This window comes from Furipterus horrens, unplaced genomic scaffold (assembly GCF_987537825.1).
Source record: "Furipterus horrens unplaced genomic scaffold, mFurHor1.1.pri manual_scaffold_13, whole genome shotgun sequence".
Taxonomy (NCBI): domain Eukaryota; kingdom Metazoa; phylum Chordata; class Mammalia; order Chiroptera; family Furipteridae; genus Furipterus; species Furipterus horrens.
The window spans coordinates 21,967,859-21,989,770 of NW_028327183.1; the positions used below are offsets into that span (position 1 = coordinate 21,967,859).

General features: G+C 39.3%; 1 protein-coding gene across 1 annotated transcript in view; it reads right to left on the reverse strand.

The window, feature by feature from the left end:
• ADAMTS18 (ADAM metallopeptidase with thrombospondin type 1 motif 18) overlaps positions 1-21,912 on the reverse strand; it is a 135,754-nt gene that overhangs the window by 44,319 nt on the left and 69,523 nt on the right. The window contains exons 8-11 of the mRNA XM_090259515.1: positions 21,592-21,697; positions 18,551-18,688; positions 11,401-11,554; positions 3,681-3,776 (exon numbers count right to left, since the gene is read on the reverse strand). Of these exons, the coding sequence (XP_090115641.1) occupies positions 3,681-3,776; positions 11,401-11,554; positions 18,551-18,688; positions 21,592-21,697 (494 nt within the window). The remainder of the gene's footprint in view (positions 1-3,680; positions 3,777-11,400; positions 11,555-18,550; positions 18,689-21,591; positions 21,698-21,912) is intronic.

Genomic DNA, 21,912 nt, shown 5'->3' on the forward strand with positions numbered 1-21,912 from the left:
TTTTATTCCAGTATTCATCTTAGTACTAACCATCTCCTCTCAGTTTTCCAATTAGTATAGGAATCAGGAATATATAGGAATATATACCTATACATGCATAATCCACATGTATATATAAAATTTCACACAGAACATGTAAATATTCAGTTGGCCAAAAAGTCCATATGGTTTTTTTTTCTGTAAAATAAGACACATTTTTCATTTTTCATCAATAACTTTATTGATTTGGATATTTTAAGTACGTCACCTAACCCCATGTGGTATAACATTGATTGTTCTAAATTAATGTTTCAACTTGATTGCTATCAATTTCAACTGGTCTACCCGACTATGGAGCATCATCCAGTGAGAAATCTCCAGCATGAAACTTTGCAAACCACTTTTGATACATTCCATCATTCACAGCACCTTCTCCATACACTGCACAAATCTTTTTTTGTGTTTCAGTTGTATTTTTACCTTTCTTGAAAAAACAAAGCATAATATGCCCAAAATGTGTATTTTCTTTCATCTTCAATATTAAAATGGCTCCTCAAAAATTCACTCATTTTGGTAAGTTTTTTTTCTTTATTCATTAATGGCAAGCTGATATGACAGCTCTCACAATACAATCTAACAAAATTGTTTCAAATGAAATTAAAGACAACTGAGTGCTACTAGAGCCATCTTATGAAAAAAACGAAATGAACTTTTTGGCCAATCCAATATAAAACAGATATACATGTAACTTTTTCTATCCACACAAATGTAGTTCTAACACTGCTTCTAATTTCAAATTGAAGAGCCATGACTTGGGCAAATGTCTTTTATGATAGACAGCAAGCACAAACCTTTCTTTCCTTACACATGCAATCTGATGAAAGGATGTGGCTTTCACATCCTCACACATATACTGAGCATTCATGGTACAAATATCCATGAAGAATGAGGGGGGGACTGCAGAAAGATGGAGAAGGATTCAGTCAGGTTCCAGTTATGGAGAAATAAATAAAATATGGGGTAGCTGCAACTTTGCAAGACCCTCAAGATAAAGCATGAGTAAGATATGGCCCTGCCTCAAGGAGTTTACAGTCCAATACATAGCCAATTACATCCCCCAGCGAAGGGAGATACAGAGAACCATCTACAGGAATGAAGAATAATTATACTAGAGTGATGATGGGTGAAACTAACCAAATGCTTTCTACTGAGGGTGGCCTTACAATTGAGGGTTTTCTCCCAGTATATATGAGGTCTGTCCAGAAAAAGTCCAGCCATTATTAATACAACAAGAACAGTTTGCAAGACACTGATGCAACTTGGCAGCCAGGAAGAGTGGACTGGAATGCGCATGCCTGAACAATGACAACTTCACTGTACTAGTCAGTGGGGGCAGTAGACGCCTTTGAGTGAGCATATGTACTGTGTGGCCTTTGCATTCAAAATGGCTGAGTGAGTAGAGCAACAAATTTGCATCAAATTTCATGTTAAGCTTAAACATTCCTCCACAGAAACTATTGGGATGATTCAGAACGCCATAGCTATGGGCAACTGGTGATTGGCAGCTTCATCATGACAACATGCCTGCTTTATGCATCACATCCCGTGCAGAGTTTTTTTTGGAGAAGCATCAGATCACCCAGGTGATTCAGTTCCCCATTACAACCTAGATTTGGTACCCTGAGACTTCTGGCTTTTCCCAAAACTAAAATCTCCTTTGAAAGGGAAGAGATTTTGGACCAACAATGAGATTCAGGAAAATACAATGAGCAGCTGATGGCAACTGGGAGAACTCTGTGAGGTCCCAAGGTGCCTACTTTGAAGGGGACTGAGGCGTCATTGTCCTATGTACAGTGTTTCTTGTATCTTGTATCTTCTTCAATAAATGTCCCCATTTATCATAGCCCGTGGCTGGATACTTTCTGGGAAGCCTTTGATATATCCATAGTCTAGTCTTTCAAAATAATGGGGTGGGGCAAAGTGGTATTAGGGCATCTGTTTTCTAACTCCTGGCATGAGTTTTCTCACGTTTTATTAGCTGGAGTCTAATCCAGGGGCATTTTCATCCCCCTGGAAGTAGATCATAGAGGGTGTTTATGTAATAAACTGTAGATCTATGCCAGGGTGCATTTATTTTTATCACTTATTATATCAGTCTTTTCTTATGCTTAATGCTGTTGCTTTCTTATGACAAAAATAACTATTACAAGTTGCAAGGTCTAAATTTTGATGCTTTAAAAATATAAATGACTTAGCCATGTCTATATTTTCTGTCATTCAATTAATTAGCTGTTTTGTGTCATCACAACCAAACTGCTACTCTGCATGTTTTCAGTGAGAGTCTTTATTGGGATTTCCTAAGACAGGTGCATCTAATTAAAAATTGCACAGAATGCTTCAATTTTTAAAATATTCTTTTCTTTAAAGGAGAGTTAAAAATTGTTAATCTTTTAAGAGATGCTGAATAAATGATGTAACAAATATCAGAAAGAATGTCCTGACAGGTTTAATTGTGTGTGTCTGTCCTTGCCTTTACTGTTACTCTGTCACAGAAACTCTCCCATTCAACTAAAGAACTTCAGTTCAAATTCCAACATCCACCTTGGTGCACCCCCATTGGAGTGTATTCTCAGTGCACAGCTGATCCTGAGCGAGATTCATTTCTCATTCATTTGGGCCTCGGTAGCAATTCTGTGCTTAAAGGTGTGTTGATAAAGAAAGTTAGAGTTATTGGCTTCTGCACAGGTTTCCTCACTAGATTGTAAGTTCTTGAAGAGATAAAATTGAGTTTTATTCTATTCATCTGTGTATCCCCAGAGCTTTCTGTCTCTGATATCTAGTAGTCGGGAAATTATTGTGGAATTGAATTCATTTTCAATGACCAATTCTTCTGTGCAGGCTTGTGCTGCCTCGAGAGGGTCAAAAGCAGAGAGAGAGAAAAAAAAATCCTATAACATTGTATGCTTTTTTGTTCTTCATTGCTCCCCTATCTCAGTCTTTCAAAGGAACACTCCAAATCTGGATCATTTACTGTACTTCAAATGCACCTTTCCCTGCTGAATCTAGTGGGAAAGGGGGAGAAAAACAGCAGCTAATATGTGAGAGTTCTTCATTCACAACACAAAAATCTCCCGTAATCTTACATAATGGGAGTGGCTCTTAGGGGTGAAGACATTGGCTGGCAGCAAAAGGACTCTCTGGTACCATGGAGGTAGAGATGTGACCTACCCTTCACATGGGTCGCTATACGTGATGGGACTCTACTGGGCCTATCACAGGCTCCCCAGTAGGTCCTGGGAAGTGATTAGCAGAGGCCTTGTATGAAGGGATAGTCTCGTCTTTGTTACTCAAAGGGCCACCTGCTCCTTGAGGCCTTTCTATGTGGAATCAAGTTTAAAACATAAACAAGTATACAATGAAACCTATCAGCTCATTGAAAAGAGAAATATTTGGACCCAAACTTCCATCAAAAAATGGAAAATAAAGTCAAAAAGCAAAAAAAAAAAAAAAGAAAAATCTTAAACAATTGAGCCAACTGGGTTATGTTAGCACTTAGTTTTAGAATAGCTGCTAGATAATGCTGGTTAATTTAAAGAGAAGTCAGAAAATATATGCAGCTGAGGCACTCCACAGCACAAAGAGTTTGGGTTCTATGCTCCATAAAGCTTCTAGAACTAAAAACTAACAAGTATGCAGTTTACCATACTCAAGCCACAAACGGTCCCTTCCGCTGCAGGCATAAACTTGGTCTCACACCTGTGGCCCACTCGATGGCACCAAAGTGACTTGCAAATGTCCTGAAAGGAAAGAGGAACTAATAAGGGTAATGATACAATAAAAACAAAAATAACCAAAGCTTTTGCACAATATATTTTGAGGTGGCCAAAAGGAGACATTACCCAGAAAGCTGAGGCATGTGAAGTTGGTAGTAGCCAGGTAACCAGTAGTATGTTCTAATCAATGAAGTTTCTACACTACCCACATATTCATGTATGTTTATGAATGATTGGGAGGTAACAATAATTAATTTAGAGAATATTAGGCTTGGAACTAAGAGACCTGGTTTCGAATAACAACAAAAACAGTAACAATACAGCAACCAGTGAAGCAGACTAGGCCAAGGCTGAAATGAAGCCTGGTTCAAGCCCTTGTCCTGGAATTCCAGGTTGCATGCTCCATGGACATGTTATAGAAGCCTTTTTAAGCACAGTTACTTCCTCTGTGAAATAATGATAAAATTAGCACTTGCCCCAACAGGGTTGTTCTCAAGGATAAATGATGTAAATAATCACTGTCATTGCCTTCTCTATCTTCATAGTAATTTCCCAGCATTGAGACAGTTTAATTCTGACACTACACCTATGAAATAAACTCCCATGCTAGACTCCAGCAGGCAGAAGAATGCACCCCCCACTCACAATGACTATGCCCTCCTAATCCCTGGAAACTGAACCTGTGAGGTTATATAGCAAAGAAGAATTAACATTACAGATGGACTTAAGGTTGCTAATCAGTTCACCTTGAGATGGGGAGACTATCTTCAGTTTTCCAGAAGGACCCAAGGTAATCACACGGGTCCTTAAATGGGGAAAGGGAAGACAGAATAGAACTGGGAGATGACAGTGTGAGGAAGACTTGGGGATGTTGCTGGCTTTGAAGGTGGAGAAAGAGGCCATGAGCCAAGGAATTCAGGAGGCCTCTATAAGCCAGAGAAGGCAAGAGCATGGCTTCTCCTCTAGAGCCTCCAGAAGGAACACTGCCAGCACCTGACCTGAACTCAGCGAGACTCATGCCAGATTGTTTGTCTCCAGATCTGTAAGAAAGTTAATGTGTGTGGTTCTAACTCAATAAGATTGTGAAAATTTTGTACAGCAGCCGTAGGAAACTAATAGTGTTACCGACACCAGTTAGTGGTGGACACTAAACCAGTTTGTCATCATAACTCACTTGGATGAGAAAACTGAAGAAACTACAGACACATTCAATGCAGTGAAGTCACATAGCTGGTAAGTGGCAAAGGCAGGACTCAACGGCCTAATTCCAGAGTGCAGATCCTTGGCCACTGTGCTGGACCTAGATTCGCCATCAGCAGCTGTTAGAAAGCTCTCGACTTCTCCAGGCCTCGGTGGCCTTTCTACAAAGTAAGGGGGCTGAACCAGATTCCTTCTAGTTCAAGCAGTTGAAGCTGCTCTTCAGAATGACGTCACTAATGGACTATCAAAACTCATGAATTATCAAAGTAACTTCATTTTGTTTGCTACATTCTATTTACTACAGTGGAAGTGAGACCGTATAGGTTTTGGGATAAATATTAACAACCAAGGAGGAAAAAAAATGATTTCTGTGGTCACTTATTGTAACCCTGAAAATTCAGTGAATCAGGCCCCCAATTCCCCAAGCATTTCAGCTCATATAGATTTCACAGTTAGAAAATATGGCAAGAACGTGCTTAGAAATATTTCACAGAAAGTTTTCCACAGAACTGCAAAAACAAAACACAGGAAAACCAGAGACAGGTGCAGGGAGTCTGCTCCTGTAGACCATAAAATCCTGGTCCCCACCCCGAAGAGACTGGGAGGATCTTCAGAATGCTGCTTGCACCACACGTACCATTTCCAAATCTCCAGACAGCTCAGAGGACACAGTATGTGCAAGTGTCCCATAGAAATTGACCTCAACTGACGTTAGTGAAAAGCATAGCACGGCCCTGAACACCATGCATCAAGTTCCTCGCCCCTGTGTGCTGCTCTACCGTGCCACCCCCGGTCTGAGGGGGTCAATTTCATGTGGGAAAATAACAGTCTCCATTGACAGGAAAAGAGTGGGATGTAAGCACTGTAACAATGGAAGCCACGGTGAGAAAGCCTTTCAGAATGAAACTGTTTCTCTTCCTACAGCCAGAAGAAATCCCATTGCCTATGTGGCAGCCACCGAAATGACCCCCGGGTAGACCGGAGCAGAGACGCCCTGACTCCCCAGTCAATGCCAAGCCACAGGCTAAGGGAAAAGGGCAGCTGGAGAAGACCAGGAAAATAAAGTAAAACACAAAAACACAGGGATCTGTAGTGAAACGGGGCAGGCTGGACGAACATGTTATTTCTCTTGCGGTGAAGTACAGAAGTCAAACGTAATTATAGCCAACTGCACGCTTTGCCGACCAGGAGAGCCCTCTGAGAAAGCTCCCTTTCAACATAAGCAGAAATGAGAGTTTGCACTTTTTTTTTGCTAGTTCTTCCTTCTTTTTTTCCAGCATATTCAACTAACTTTTCCTTATCTATAATTGCATAGACTTAACTCATAATTGAAGGGAAAAAGAAAGAGCCACAGAGACTTTGAGGTCTCCCGATGCCTACATGTGATTTTTGAGAAAAGAGTCTCTCAAGGCCATACATTATTCTGTCTTGTTGCTCCTTGGCTGTGTTCTCCAGTTGTCTTCCAAAGGACAGATGGCCCTTCAAGTAAAACCTGACATGCTAAAAAGGCCAATGATCCTTGCAAATCAAATGTTATAAAGCATCTCAAACTTAACACACCCAAAACAAAATTCCCTCTCTGTTTGCCACCCCACAAGCCCCTTCCATATTCCGCCTTCCCCAGCTCATTTTATGACTCCTCCAGGCTGCTACGTGCTCAATCAGTGAATCCTGGACCTATCTTTGACTCCTTTCTTTCTCCCAGATAAGTCACTCCCACTTCCTTGAGGAGAGATGAGAAGTGGACAGGGGCAAAATGCTCCACTTCATGAAAATGGGCGTGCTAAAAAGGTTTGCTTTGGTTATCATTGAAAATCCAACAGATAACTCCTGAGTATTTGCTAATATGTCAGGTGCATGCTAGGCACTGCAGATACTCTCCATCTCCTAGGGAAAGAGGACTGCATAGGCAGTTATAATACAGTGTCACAAGGTTTTGATGGTGACACACAGGGTGGAGATGGAGCCCAGAGAAAGGAATGTCTACACTTCCTTGGGGGGAAAAAAAGAGGTAACACTTGAGCTGAATCTTGAACGACAATAAAAAGTGATTAGATAACTGTCACATGGATGACCGTGTGTGCGGCTTTCTCTGATGAAGAGCATATAAGCAAAGGCTTGTAGCTACGAGAGCAGGACATCGATGTAGCTGGAACACAAGTCCATGGGGAAAGTTCACAGAAGTTGAAATGTGATGTAGTAAATTTAGTAGGTTACAAAGTAGGTGTGATTGAGATACTAGGAAGCTTTTTTTTTTTTTTTTTAATCCTCACCCACGGACAATTTTTTATTTCTTTCAGAGAGAGAGAGTAAGGGAGAGGGGAAGGGAGACAGAGAAATGTCAATGCAAGAGAAAAGCATGGATTGGTTACCTCCCATATGCACCCGGACGAGGGAACCAAAGCCACAAACACACAGCCTAGGTATGTCCCCTGACTGGGAATTGAACCCATAACCTTTTGGCTATGGGTCAATACTCCAACCAATTGAGCAATACTGGGCAGGGCTAGGAAGTTACTCTTTATTCACCATTCTTTGATCCCAATGCCCGGTTCTGGGAAGAAGAAATGCATGTCCATCCTATTATATTTGGCATGCCCTTTCCTTCGAAGGGAATGCTCTCTAAGGTGGTGGGCCTGAAAATATTCAGGAGAATTCAAATGCCTTCCCCATAACTCCCATTCTGCTTCAAACCCTCTTGGTGTGGCTGTAAAAGAACCTGCGCTGAGCTCCTGCTATGTGACAGCAACTGTGCTGGCTACTGAGGTACAGAGTACAGGCTGGTCATTTTGAACGCAGTAAAATAGCCAGAACAGAAGCATTGGCCCATCTTTTATAGAGCTTGGAGCATTCTGGCAAAAGCACTGATTCACTCATCCAGTCAGTGAGCATTTAATAAGTACATAATAATCAAACGCGAGTTCTCCCTCCTCTAGGTCCATCCCAAAACGTGCTACCATTAGCCAGACTAACTCATTTTCTTGAACACTTTGAAAGGGAACAGATATCCAGCTTGACATGCTGAAGAGACCAAATTTGAGGCTGGGAGAGGAGGAAAGAGAGGACAAATGATAACAGCCAGCCCCAGGCCCTTTGACAAGGAAGCCACTGTGGGAGAACAGCCAGACGTGATAGTGATGACGCTACTGGAGATCTGAGGAGGACAGCAAGTAGAAAACCTGTATTATTTATTGAGCGGTGAAACTACCAAAAGATCAATCCTCGCAATGACCAGGGAAGAACTGTTAGGCTCACCTTACAAATGTGAACTGAAATGAAAGCTGAGAATAGTGAAGTCATTTGCCCATAGTCCTAGGAAGTGGTGGAATAAAGTTTTAACTCAGGTCTAACCCCAAAAGCCAGAGTTTTTTTTGTTTTTTGTTTTGTATTGTGTGTGTGTGTGTGTGCGCGCGCACTTAAAATTTAAGATTGTCTAATTCAGTAGCCCCCCGCCTTGAGCATGCATCAGAATCACCCGGAGCCCATGTTCAAGCCCAGACCGGCAGGCCCCACACCCAAAGGTTCTTCTTCTCTAGGCCTGGGAGGAGACCTGAGCATTTGCAACTCTGCCAGGGTCTAGGCGATGCTGATACACTACTTCCGCTCGCTTGAGAGAGGACACTTTGAAAATTATCTCTTTTTTTTCTTTTTGGATGCTTCTATAAACACTATGCAAAATTGCCTTTCTAGGAGGTATAGAGAAAAAACCAGGCAGTGAGAAAAGGTCAGAAAGGGTACGTAATGATAGGACAGTGAAGACCCTGAACAGAAAGCTCACCCTTTTCTTGTGTTGCTGGAGCTGGTCTAACCTGTTGAGACCAGCAGGAGGAACAGGAGGCTTTGTTGTTTTGAAAAGACCTCCTACTTAGGGCCTGGCAGGGACCTATTTATGACCCCCTGAGAGGTAGTCATGTTCAAGTTATAAGTAGGCTTGGGAATAATACCAAAAAGTCATCAATGGGGGGTGGGGGAATATTCCACATTCAGGATCCACCCACCAACCCTCCCTTCGCTGCCTCACTGCACAGTCATCTGCAATGAGCTCTCTCTTAAGCAAATCTTCCCACCCCGCCAGGCACTCCTATCTCTGTGCCTTTCCTCATTTTTTTCTTTTCTTTTTAAATCCTCACCCAAGGATATATTTATTAATTGATTTTAGAGAGAAGGGAGAGAGGAAAGGAGGGATGGAAGGAGGGAGGATAGGAGGGAGAGACAGAGACAGAGACATGGATCAGTTTGCACCACAACTAGGATCAAACCCACAACCTAGGTATGGGCCTGGCTGGGGATTGAACCTGCAACCTTTTGGTGTACAGGACAGTGCTCCAACCAACCAAGCCACCAGCCAGGGCACGTGCCTTTCCTTATTTTATTCAACCCTTTAGTCTGGAATCTCCATTTCCCTTTGCTCTGCTTCCCAGGGAAAACCATAACACTGAGATCCTGTCTTTCAAAACATGGTGTGTTTTTAGAAAAAGGATCAATGTTTTAAGAATGGTTAAGCCCTGCACAGTGTCTGACACAGAACAGGCACCCCACAAATATTTGTTGAATGTATGATCCTGAAGGAATGATAGTCATTCTAGAAACTTTCTTTATATTGCTAAAGAAGATCAAACTCATTACCAACTGTGCATTTACTGCATAGTAAGTGCTTTCTAAATATTTGATTAATGAATAAGCTGGTGAATCTTTTAAAAACGAAGTAACCAGGAAACAAAGTTAGCAAACATTTTCAACAAAGAGAATGGCTACTTAATTCTGCCACATGCATCAACTAAACAGGCAATTTGAAATAGTTAACTTATATCATAGAGGCCCATGTAACATAGGGGACACACCAAAAAATTGTGGGCAGTATATGTGTAAACATTTTTAATGGTTATGCTTTTAAATTGTATTAGAAAAATATGTATTTCCTTATCAAACCTGCAGTTTAATGGTTATCATTTCCTAGGACTGAACTTAATATTTTTTAAGTGAGTTGTTTGATAGAAAAGCAACAAGTGAATAATAAAAACGAGATACAACTTAACTAATGAAGGTAACTGTTACTGATACAATGTTAATGTTAGTGACTGAAGTTTAGGAAACCCTGGATATTAACTAACAGAGAGAAGGAAGCTTAACATCAGTGTGTGCAGTGCATTTTGTCTCGGTTCCACCATCTGTAGAAGGCTGTGTGTGGAGCAGAGGCTCACTCAGCAACTGCTGACGGTGATGCTGGTGAACGGTAAGGACGTGGTGATGGTGGTGATGAGGCTATTGGTAATGACAGTGATGATCGTGATGTGGATAATAACGGTAATAATGGTGATGGTGGCGGTGCTGTTGGTAATGATGATGGTGATGGTGGTAATAATAGTGATGATGGTGATGGTGATGGTGGTAGTGCTGTTAGGAGTGACGGTGATGATCGTGATGTGGGTAATAATGGAAATATTGGTGATGATGGCGGTGGTGGGTGGAGAAAAGAAGAGGCAGACAAAAAGAGGAGGAGTAGAAAGAGGAATAGTAGGAACAGAGGAAGGAAAATGAGCTGTAAAACTCCATAATTTCCCTGCAGCCAGACCTAGGATTTCCATGTTTCTCTTTGGGTTACTAGAAATAAACCAACGTAAAAAGGAATCTACTTTTTCAGTGAAGTTGAGTGATGTAGTTGCTGGAACAATGTTTCTCCCATTTATACTTTCTCAACTTTTCCCTTTTCCCATCTATCTTTCTCATGATATTGAATGAAAGACTTGATAAATATCTTAAGATTCCTCAAGATATACCTTGAATTTTTACATATCAAAAAAAAGTTGAGCCCTGGCTGGTGTGGCTCAGTAGATTGAGCGCTGACCTGCAAATTAAAGGGTCGCAGGTTTGATTCCCAGTCAGGGCACATGCCTGGGTTGTTGGCCAGGTCCCCGGCTGGGGGCGTGAAACAGGCAACCACACATTGATGTTTCTCTCCCTCTCTTTCTTCCTCCCTTCTTCTCTCTCTAAAAATAAATAAAATCTTTGAAAAAAAGTATTTGCCATAAAGTATTTTTGTATAATGTGAAAGGCACTTGTATGTATTTTGGGTGGTGATTATTTGAAACATATGACATTAAAAGAGAATGTGAACACAATGACACCAAAAACAAGAGATGAGCAGTAGGTAAAAGCTATTGAACCCAGATTTACTACTTGTGATAAAAATCTTCAACTACAGCAGAGGAATGTTCTTTCAAGGATGCAAGTCAGACGTATTAAAACCAGGCATGGTCTACAGGGGATAAGGCTGGATAATTCATTGATGGTAAAAGTGCCACTTAATTATCATGCCAAACAACTGACATTTTTGAGATAACCCAGGCTCTAACCCTTGGCCTTAGCAAACTAAATGTTTATACTCCATTTAGGTATACAGACACATTACAGAATCTTAATGTAAGTTTCAAATCACAAGCAAACATACCTTCACAAAACCAAGGCTGCATAACTTGGCTTTTGCTCCAAATTGCCACTTGCACTGTGTGTCAGCATCATAAATCTGTCCTGGTAGTTTGTCCGGATATTTATACTGTCCTGTTTGCTTGGGCTCATCCACCAGACACCCAGCCTGAGGTGTACTGCAGTGATAACACATCCTTATTAATTACCTTGTTTATCTGTGATCTGCCACTTAAAATAATACCCTTCTAAATGCATTCATGTAAAGAAAACAAGACATGGCTTCAAGTTAAAATGTATATTCATTCCAAATAGTGAGCTTTGTCCTGTCTAAGAAGTTGAAATTTACACACCCATAAAGGGTTTCACATGGCACTGAAGTTACAACCTCCAAGTGACCTGGCTTGGCCCACTAAGAAATGGGAAAGTTCAATATATTTGAAATTTGTCCCCAATAGTCTCATTCAACAATATTCAACAAATTTTTATTGAGTGACTACTTTGTGGACAGCATTATGCTAAGCACTAACGGTACAGAGTAAACTGGACAGGAAGAGAGTGCCTGTCTTCATGGAGTTGAAAATCATGCTCTATCTTTTTTACAGACAATGGGGTAGTAGTCAAAGATATGCTTTACCTCAAATGACCTTTACAAGTACAAAAAATAAATAAGGCTTTGAAAGGAGTCAGGAGAGAAAAACCACATGGAGGCATAAAGCAGAACAATTTCCCTGAGGCATGTTTAACTGGGATGTGCTAAGAAAAAGGAAATGAGCCTTAATGGCAGAGACATTCCCAGAAAGCGCCTCATCTCCATTGACTTAATTAAGCTATGATGTCAATGAGAGATGAAAAACAGCATGGTGGTTAAGTGACTTTGGAGTCAGGCAGATGGGGGTCCTAGTCAACCATGCAACTCTTACACATCTCATTTCTGACAATGCCCCCCATCAAAGCTGTTAGACAGATCACCAAGAAAAAGGAAAGCACTTAACACAGCACAGCAAGCGTTCCAAGTTAGCTGCTGCTGCTATTATCATCCAAAAGCAATTAACTATAACATATAAATGACGGAAATCTGAACTACAGCGTGGGCCAAAAATAGGTTTATAGTTGCGAGGACATGAAACAATTTATTTTTGTAATATTATTTATTAATTATTGCACTCATTTTCTTTTTTTTTCTCCTATTACAGTTGTCCCACTTTTTTCCCTACTGCTTCCCCGTACCCTGCCCACCCCCCTCTCCCACAGTCAGTCCCCACCCAGTTGTCCACGTCCATGGGTCATTTATACATGTTCTTTGACTAGACCTTTCCCCTTCTTACCCCCTTCTCTCCCTCCCCCCTCCTCCCTTGTCACTGTTAGTCTGCTCCTTGTTTACATACCTCTGGTTCAATTTTGCTCATTTGTTTGTGTTGTTCATTAGTCTCCTGTATTAGGTGATATCACATGGTATTTTTCTTTCTTTGCCTGGCTTATTTCGCTAAGCATAATTCTCTCTATTGCCATCCATGTTGTTGCAAATGGTAGAAGTTCCTTCTTTTTTTCTGCTACATAGTGCTCCACTGGATGGGCACTTAGGCTGTTTCCAGCACTTAGCTATTGTAAACAGTGCTGCAATGAACATAGGGGTGCATAAGTTCTTTTGAATTGGTGTTTCAGGATTCTTTGGATATAATCCTAGCACTGGAATTGCTGGTTCAAAAGGCAGTTTCATTTTTAGTTTTTTGAGCTAATTCCATACTGTTTTCCATAGCGGCTGCACCAGTCTGCATTCCCACCAACAGTGCACTAGGGTTGCCTTTTCTCTGCATCCTTGCCAGCACTTGTTTTTTGATTTGTTGATGATGGTCATACTGATCGGTGTAAAGTGGTATCTCATTGTGGTTTCTATTTGCATCTCTGATGGCTAGTGATGTTGAACATTTTTTCATATGCCAATGGACCCTGTGTATGTCCTCTTTGGAGAAGTGTTTGTTCAGTTCCTTTGCCCATTTTTTAATTGGATTGTCTGTCTTCTTGGTGTTGAGCCATGTAAGTTCTTTATATATTTTGGAGATCAATCCCTTGTCTGAGGTATCATTGGCAAATATATATCCCCATATGGCTGGTTCTCTTTTCATCTTGCTGATGTTTTCTTTTGCTGAGCAGAAACTCTTTAGTTTGATGTAGTCCCATTTGTTTATTCTTTCCTTTATTTCCCTTGTCTTAGGAGATATGTCAGTGAAAATATTGCTGCATGGGATATCTGAAAATTTCCTCTAGGACTTTTAAGGTGTCACAGCTTACATTTAAGTCTTTGGTCCATCTTGAGTTTATTTTGGTGTGTGGTGTAAGTTGGCGGTCTAGTTTCAGTTTTTTGCATGTCCCTGTCCAGTTCTCCGAACACCATTTGTTGAAGAGGCTCTTTTCACTCCATTTTATGTTCCTTTCCCCTTTGTCAAATATTAGTTGATCATAGAGACCTGGGTTTATTTCTGGGCTCTCTATTCTGTTCCATTGATCTATATGTCTGTTCTTATACCAGTACCAGACTGTTTTGATTGCTGTGGCCTTGTAGTATAGTTTGATATCAGGTATTGTGATTCCTCCTACTGTGTTCTTCTTCCTCAAGATTGCTGTGGCTATTCAGGGTCTTTTTTGGTTCCACATAAATTTTTGAAGCATTTGTTCTAGTCTGTGAAATATGTTGTTGATATTTTAATAGGGAGTGCGTTGAATCTATAAATTGCTTTGTAGTATGGACATTTTAATGATGTTGATTCTTCCCTTCCATGAACATGGTATATGCTCCATTTATTTGTATCTTCCTTAATTTCTTTCTTCAGTGTTGTGTAGTTTTCTGAGTACAGGTCTTTTACCTCCTTGGTTAAGTTTATTCCTAGGTACTTTACTTTTCTTGTTGCTATAGTAAATTATTTTCCCCCTAGTTTCTATCTCTGATATTTTATTGTTGGTGTACAGAAATGCCTTCGATTTCTGAATATTGATTGTACCCTACTATTTTGCCAAATTCACTTACTAGGTCAAGTAGTTCTGTTGTGGAGTCTATAGGGTTTTCTATGTACACTATCATGTCATCTGCAAATAATGACAGTTTTACTTCCTCTTTTCCAATTCGGATGCCTTTTATTTCTCTTTCTTGTCTAATTGTTGTGGCTAGAACTTCCAAGACTGTGTTGAATAGGAGTGGGGAGAGTAGGCATCCTTGTCTTGTTCCGGACCTCAGGGAGAATGCTTTCAGTTTTTGCTCATTGAGTATGATGTTGGCTTCAGGTTTCTTATATATGGCCTTTATTATGTTGAGATATGCTCCCTCTATTCCCATTTTGCTGAGTGTTTTCATGGTAAATGGGTGTTGTACTTTATCAAATGCTTTTTCAGCATCTATTGATATGATCATGTGGTTTTTGTCTTTCGTTTTGTTTATGTGGTGTATTACATTTATTGATTTGTAAATATTAAACCATCCTTGCATCCCTGGGGTGAATCCCACCTGATTGTGGTGTATGATCTTTCTAATGTGTTGCTGGATCTGGTTTGCCAATATTTTGTTGAGGATTTTAGCATCTATGTTCATCAGCGATATTGGCCTGTAGTTTTCTTTCTTTGTTGTATCTTGACCTGGTTTTGGAATTAGAGTAATACTGGCTTCATAGAAAGAGTTTGGGAGTCCTCCCCTCTTCTTGGATTTTTTGGAATAGTCTTAGAAGAACAGGAGTTAGTTCTTTCCTAAATGTTTTGTAAAATTCACCTGTGAAGCGATCCGGTCCAGGGCTTTTGTGTGCTGGGAGTTTTTTTTTATTACTGCTTCAATTTCACTAGTTGTTATTGATCTGTTCAGGCTCTCTTCTTCTTGATTCAGTGTTGGAAGATCATATGTTTCCAGAAATTTGTCCATTTCATCTAGGTTGTCAAATTTCTTGTGATACAGTTGTGCATAATCATTTCTTAAAAGCCTTTGTATTTCTGTGGTATCAGTTGTGATTTCTCCTTTTTCATTTCAAATTTTATTTATTTGGGTCCTCTCTCTTTTTTTCTTGATGAGCTTGGTTAAAGGCTTGTCAATTTTGTTTATCTTTTCAAAGAATCAGCTTCTGGTTTTATTGATGTGTTGAATTGTTTGTTTATTCTCTATGTCATTTAATTTTGCTCTAATCTTGATGATTTCCTTCCTTCTACTCGCTCTGGGCTTTGTTTATTGTTGTTCCTCTAGTTCTTGTAGCTGCAGAGTTAGATTTTTTATGAGAGAATCTTAGGCTTGTGTTGCTATGAACTTTCCTCTCAGGACTGCTTCTGCTGTATCCCATAGGTTTTGGGCTGCTGTGTGTTCATTATCATTTGTTTCCAGACACTTTTTTGATTTCTTCCTTGATGTCATTGTTAACCCATTCATTATTTAATAGCATGTTATTCCTTCTCCATGAGTTTGAATGTTTTTGAGTTTTTTCCTTCAGGTTGGTTTCCAGTTTCAGGCCATTATGATCTGAGAAGATGCTTGATATAATTTCAATTTTCTTGAATTTGTTGATGCTTGTTTCATGTTCTACCATGTAGTCTATCTTTGAAAGTGTTCCATGTGCACTTGAAAAGAATGTACATTTTGCTTCTTTGGGGTGAAAAGTTCTATATATATCAACTAAGTCCATTTGATCTAGAGCATTGTTCAATGCCTCAATATCCTTGGTGTTTCTTTGCTTTGAAGATCTGTCCATTGTCGACAATGGGGTGTTAAAGTCCCCTACTATGAGTGTGTTGCTCTCTATATCCTTCCTGAAATCTTTCAAAATTTTCCTTACATATTTGGGTGCTTCTATGTTGGGTGCATATATGTTTACAAGGATTATATTTTCTTGATGGATTTTTCTGTAAGTATTATGAAATGTCCTTTTTTGTCTCTTTTTATGGCCTTTGATATGAAATCTGTTTTGTCTGATATGAGTATTGCTACCCCAGCTTTTTTATCATGTCCATTTTCTTGAAATACTTTTTTCCATCCCTTCAGTCTGTGTAGATCTTTTGTTCTAAAGTGGGTCTCTTGTAGACAGCATATATGTGGGTCATGCATTCTAATCCATTCAGTTACCCTATGTCTTTTGATTGGTGCATTTAATCCATTTACATTTAAGGTTATTATCAACAGGTACTTATTCATTGTCATTTTCACCCTTTGTACTTATGTTTCTCTCTGACTCTGTTTCTTCATCTTCTTAAAGCAGATCCTTTAGCATCTCTTGCAATGCTGATTTGGTAGAGATGTATTCTTTTAGCCTTCTTTTGTCTGGGAAACTCCTTATTTCACCTTCCATTTTGAATGAGAGCCTTGCTGGGTAGAGTATTCTTGGTTGTAGGCCTTTGTTTTTCATTGCTTGGAATATTTTTTTGCCATTCCCTTCTGGCTTGTAGTGTTTCTATTGAGAAATCTGATAATAGCCTTAATGGAACTCCCTTGTATGTTATTAGCTGTTTCTCTCTTGCTGCTTTTAGGATTCTCTTTTTCTTTCAATGTTGCCATTTTAATTATGATGTGTCTTGAAATGGGCCTGTTGGGGTTCATCTTCATTGGGACCCTCTGTGCTTTCTGGACTTGTGTGACTTTTTCTCTCATGAAGTTAGGGAAGTTTTCTGTCATTAGTTTTTCAAACAGGTTTTCTATCCCTTGCTCCTCTTCTTCTCCTTCTTGTATTCTATGATACAAATATTATTACATTTCCTGTTTTCCTGCAGCTCTCTTAAAACTGCTTCATTCTTTTTCAGTCTTTTTTCATTTTGTTGCACTGTCTGGGAATTTTTTTCTATGTTGTCCTCCAGCTCACTGATCCAATCTTCTGCTTCCTCTAGCCTGCTTTTAATTCCTTCTACTGTGTTCTTCCATTTAGAAATTGTGTTCTTCATCTCCTTCTGACTCTGATAGCTTCTATGTCCTTTTTCATGCTGGTGTAATTCTCAGTAAGTTCCTTGTATTTTCCCTGGAGTTCTTTGTAGTTTTCTTTGAGCTCGCTGAGCTCATTGAGCTTCTCTATAATCCATGTTTTGAATCCCATGTCTGATAGTTTGCTTTCCTCTATTTCATTTAGCACTCTTTCTGTGGATTCCTCCTTTCCTTTCGATGGGGGGTTGTTTCCCTGTCTCCCTATTTTTGTGACTCTTCTTGTTTGTTGCTGCTTCTTAGATTGATATGCACTTTCTGGATCTGCCCGTGGTGGTGTCAGATCATGTACCAGTCTGGGCCTAAGCAGCCTGTTGGAGACTCGCATTATTTTTAATATGAACAACTGTAAACCTACTTTTGCCCCACTCTGAATACTAAGTTGACCTGGATTTATTCTCACATAAGATAGAAAAGATAATTTCAGGTCCTAAATCATAGATTTAAAACTAAAAAGAAAATCTTTGTGACAAAGCTTATGATTGGCAAAATGTTTGTCAATTTTTCACTATATTTGGTGACGTGATTTGGTAGGCATCTCAACATTTAATCAGCTTTGCCTGTGCTGTGTATATTGTCAGTTCTGTAAACATTTGTAAATAAGGTGCAGTGGTACAAGTAAAAAAATAAGTACAGCAGTTCCCCCTTATCTGCAAGAGATATGTTCCAAGACCCCCAGTGGCTGCCTGAACCATGGAGAGGACTGAACCTTACATACGTATACTATGCTTTTTCCTGTAATACATGTGTATGATGAAGTTTATAAATTAGACACAGGAAGGATTAACTAGTAATAAAATGGGACAATTTATATCTAGCAATCTCTGGAGGATCACAGAGGAGAAACAGATATAACAGACCTAAGTGAGTCTAATGTCTGCAACTGACGAGCTGCAGGACCTTAAGCAACACAACTATCCTCACAAGACTCTGTTTCCTCAACTCTAGAGCGAGGAAATAATAAGACTGCTGTGAAGATTGAATGAGGCATCATGTGGGGAGCATACAGCACATTATGAGGCTTTTAATCTGTTTTTTCAACAATGACAATATCATCATCACCATCTCCACCACCACCACCACCACCACCACCACCATCATCATCATCATCGGAATTTGTCAGCCTTTCTGTTCACTGGGAGGTGAAGATATTTCCACTGCATGTTTGTTTTCACACCTATTGAACACTGTTGGTTGGCACCACTCCAAACCAGGCAGCGGCCCTGGCTTTGGCTTGTCTTACCTAAGGAATTTCTTGAGATACTGCCGGCTGCATGAAGACCATGAAAATACCCCGTTGTTTCCGGTCAGTGTGGGAGACATGATGTTGCCCTCAGCCTTCCTGCAGGGATTGCCTTCTCCATCGTGAATCATGCCGAAGCTGAAGCACAGCAAGAACAATAGCATCAAAGCCTCTGTGAACAACCCGTTACCCCGATTATAACCAGAGGAAGAAAATGATGTTCGAATTCTCTACCAACCCAAGTGAGAGAGCAAGTCATCGAGATTGAAAGGCAAGGGGAGGACAAACATGCATTAGTGCATAAAGTGTTGTGAAATTCGTGGAGAAAACTACAAAGAATGCTGAGTCCTTTGTCAGAGTATGTCTTGGCAGGAAAAATCAAAGAGTCGTATACCTGCTATGTATTTTGAGAATGAGAAAATTTTGATCAAGATTTTTAAGCTGAACTGAATTGATGGGAGAGTCAAATTCTTTTATTTCAAACAGCAACATTTCTTTCTTGCCACCAATTGTGGAAGTTCAGAGTGAGTAGGAGGTAGGTGCAGAGAGAAGCTGATTGTCAGTTGCTTACAGACTGTGTGTTCATAAAGCAAGTGTGAAATACAGACTCCTAATGATGATCTGTTTATTAGCTGAAATCACAAACTCTATCGTAATTAAACTCCCTTAAATCATAAACAGCTTTAAGAATTAGTTTGTGAACCCATCTATTGAAGGCATATAAAGGACTTCTTTTGAATGCATTTTATGAGAAAACTTTGACTAGACCTATTTTACCACAGAAGGTTCTAGCAATTACAGTGTAAAAATAACTTCGGGTGGTTTCCTCCCTAGGAGTCATGCACAGTATAGCTAAATTGTTCCCAAATCTTCTAACTGGTAGAATAAATATGACAATAATGTATAAACCCATATGTGACACACACACCATAAAGACGGCTAACTTCAGGCCACATTGAAGTTGTGGAAGATAGAAAAGAACTGTCTTTGATTGTCTCTAAAATATTCAGTACACAAAAAGTTTTCTGTGGTTCTTCTGGGGAGGCAAAGGATAGAGAGATATCAGTTTTATCACTAATTTAGATTGTTCTTAACTTAATTATTTAAGGGAGCATAGTTTGCCTCTGAAGAACATATCTTTATGAGGCAGATATAAGTCCTGTGGAAATAAACATGTTATTCTCATAAAATCTTATTAATATAGTTATCCTCTGAAGGTAGCCTATACCAAATAATACATTATAATATAATCTAAATTAATAATTATGTTATAAGCATAGATAGGATTCTGTTGTGACTCATGTCTAAAACTAGCAATTTTTCTAGCATTTCCTCTCAATTTATCAGGCAATCCTAGATGGCTGTATATTGTGATTGTATCAGTGAATGCCCCAGCTAGTGAGAGGTGACAGACTCATAAACAAGTATGTATTAAATTCAACATATACTCAGGGAAAGCATTTTCTCCTCCTCCAGCTTTGCCAAATTCAATTCTTTATACCAAACCAGGAAACTAAGGGGGTTAGGCTGGAAGATACCCCTGCTAAATATATTGGTGAAGCCAAAAACAGAAGGGAATTTCTATATGAAGTACCAGAGGAAAGAGTAAGAATCAGAGGAAATGATCATTAGCATTTCACTGGAGTTTTATGGACGTAAGAAAACCAAGTTTAAACTGAATTTTGAACTTAATGTATTTTGATTTAACAGCATTTTAGAAAATAATATACATTTTCTTTAGCACATGTCAAAAACCATGTTAAAATTGCATGAGAGTTTCAAAATTTACCCCTACAAGGTTATGTTATTTAGGACATATGTATTTTTTACTTTTAAATCTGTTCTTTCTTCTAATTCTGACCATTCTCTCCTCACCCCATCTGGAGAATGTCTTTGTTTTTCCGTACTAAAGTGTTAGATTTTGATTTTGGTAATTTTAACTCATAACCAAGGATGATTAAAATTTTTAATGGCCAGTAATATGAAAAGCGAGAGACCTGTTCATTTGGACTGTGTGCTGGTGAAACAGGTTTAGATATGCATTTGACACTCACAGATAATTTTATCTCCTGCTCTGTAGAGAGGGCCGTGTGCCTAATGGGCATCTTTGTACCTCCGCCATTCACAGTAAAATCGGTCCATTCATCTCTTTCTAAGGAAGCAGTTCGTATTTACATAAAGTCCTGGGAAACTGTTAGCTAACAGCAATGGTCAAGATTCAAATTTCCTAGAGTTAATAAATTTAACTCATGAGACACTAATACCAAAATATCAAATATAAATCATAGTTATGGAATAGATGACATTTGCTTTTAAGTCAGGAATTGGATGCTCTGAAAATGAGCATTCAGTATAAATGCTGAATACAAGGCACACACAGAAACCATCCTATCCTCATATATCTAGAGCTTGCCCTTGAACTAGTCATTCTGCAAAGCAGTGTGCTTACACCAACTTAGATGTGGTTGCTCAAACATTGTTTGAAAATTCTCCATAGAATTGTATCCAAACCAGATTATATGCCTCATAAAATAAATTTATTTCATTTCTCTTAGGTTTCTGATACCTATATTTCTCACAAAACAAGGATTTACTGATAGCAGTTAAAAGAATATTAACTGCATGTCATGATACCTACTATAAGGACACCTAGAATATGCATTAAAAGCATAGAAACAATTAACATGCCATTACATTCTGGGAATTTACATGTCTAATTTACATGTCTCCATGATTATTGCCTTAGTATAACAAACCAACAGTACCTTCAGCAAAACATGGAAGAAAATAAACAAATGCCTAAGTGACTAGAGGATCCATTAGAGAACCTGCAGTCCACTTATGCACGATGTACTACTATGTGGTCACTAAATGTTTTAAAAGAGCAGCATCAACAATGACCTTTATGGAGCCCTTCTTACAGTCAGGTGCCATTCTTAGCTTTACACAACATTTACCCTAATTATTCTACTTAGAGCACTAATAATCATTAGAGAAATCCCAATGAATTGCCCAGCCAGTTTTCATATGAAGTCACTCACTTATGCCCTGACTCATGAGCGATGGTGAAGGCCAGGCCAAGCCCCGTGTCTTCGTTGATGGTACAACTTCGGTACTTACTGCACATTCCACTGATGGGGGCAAACCCTATTGGAACAGCAATTATAAATGTTAGTCCAGAGGGAGCATACACAGGTACCTCATCATTTCTTGTGTCCTCAAAATGTTCTGTACAGTCTTAATAGATGTATGGATTGTTTTTGTTTTTGTTTTTGTTTTTGTTTTTTTTGGCAGGAAAACACTCTCTCCTCTCTAAACAGATAAATGCAGTATTTGATATTTTCTTTTTGTCTTAAGATATT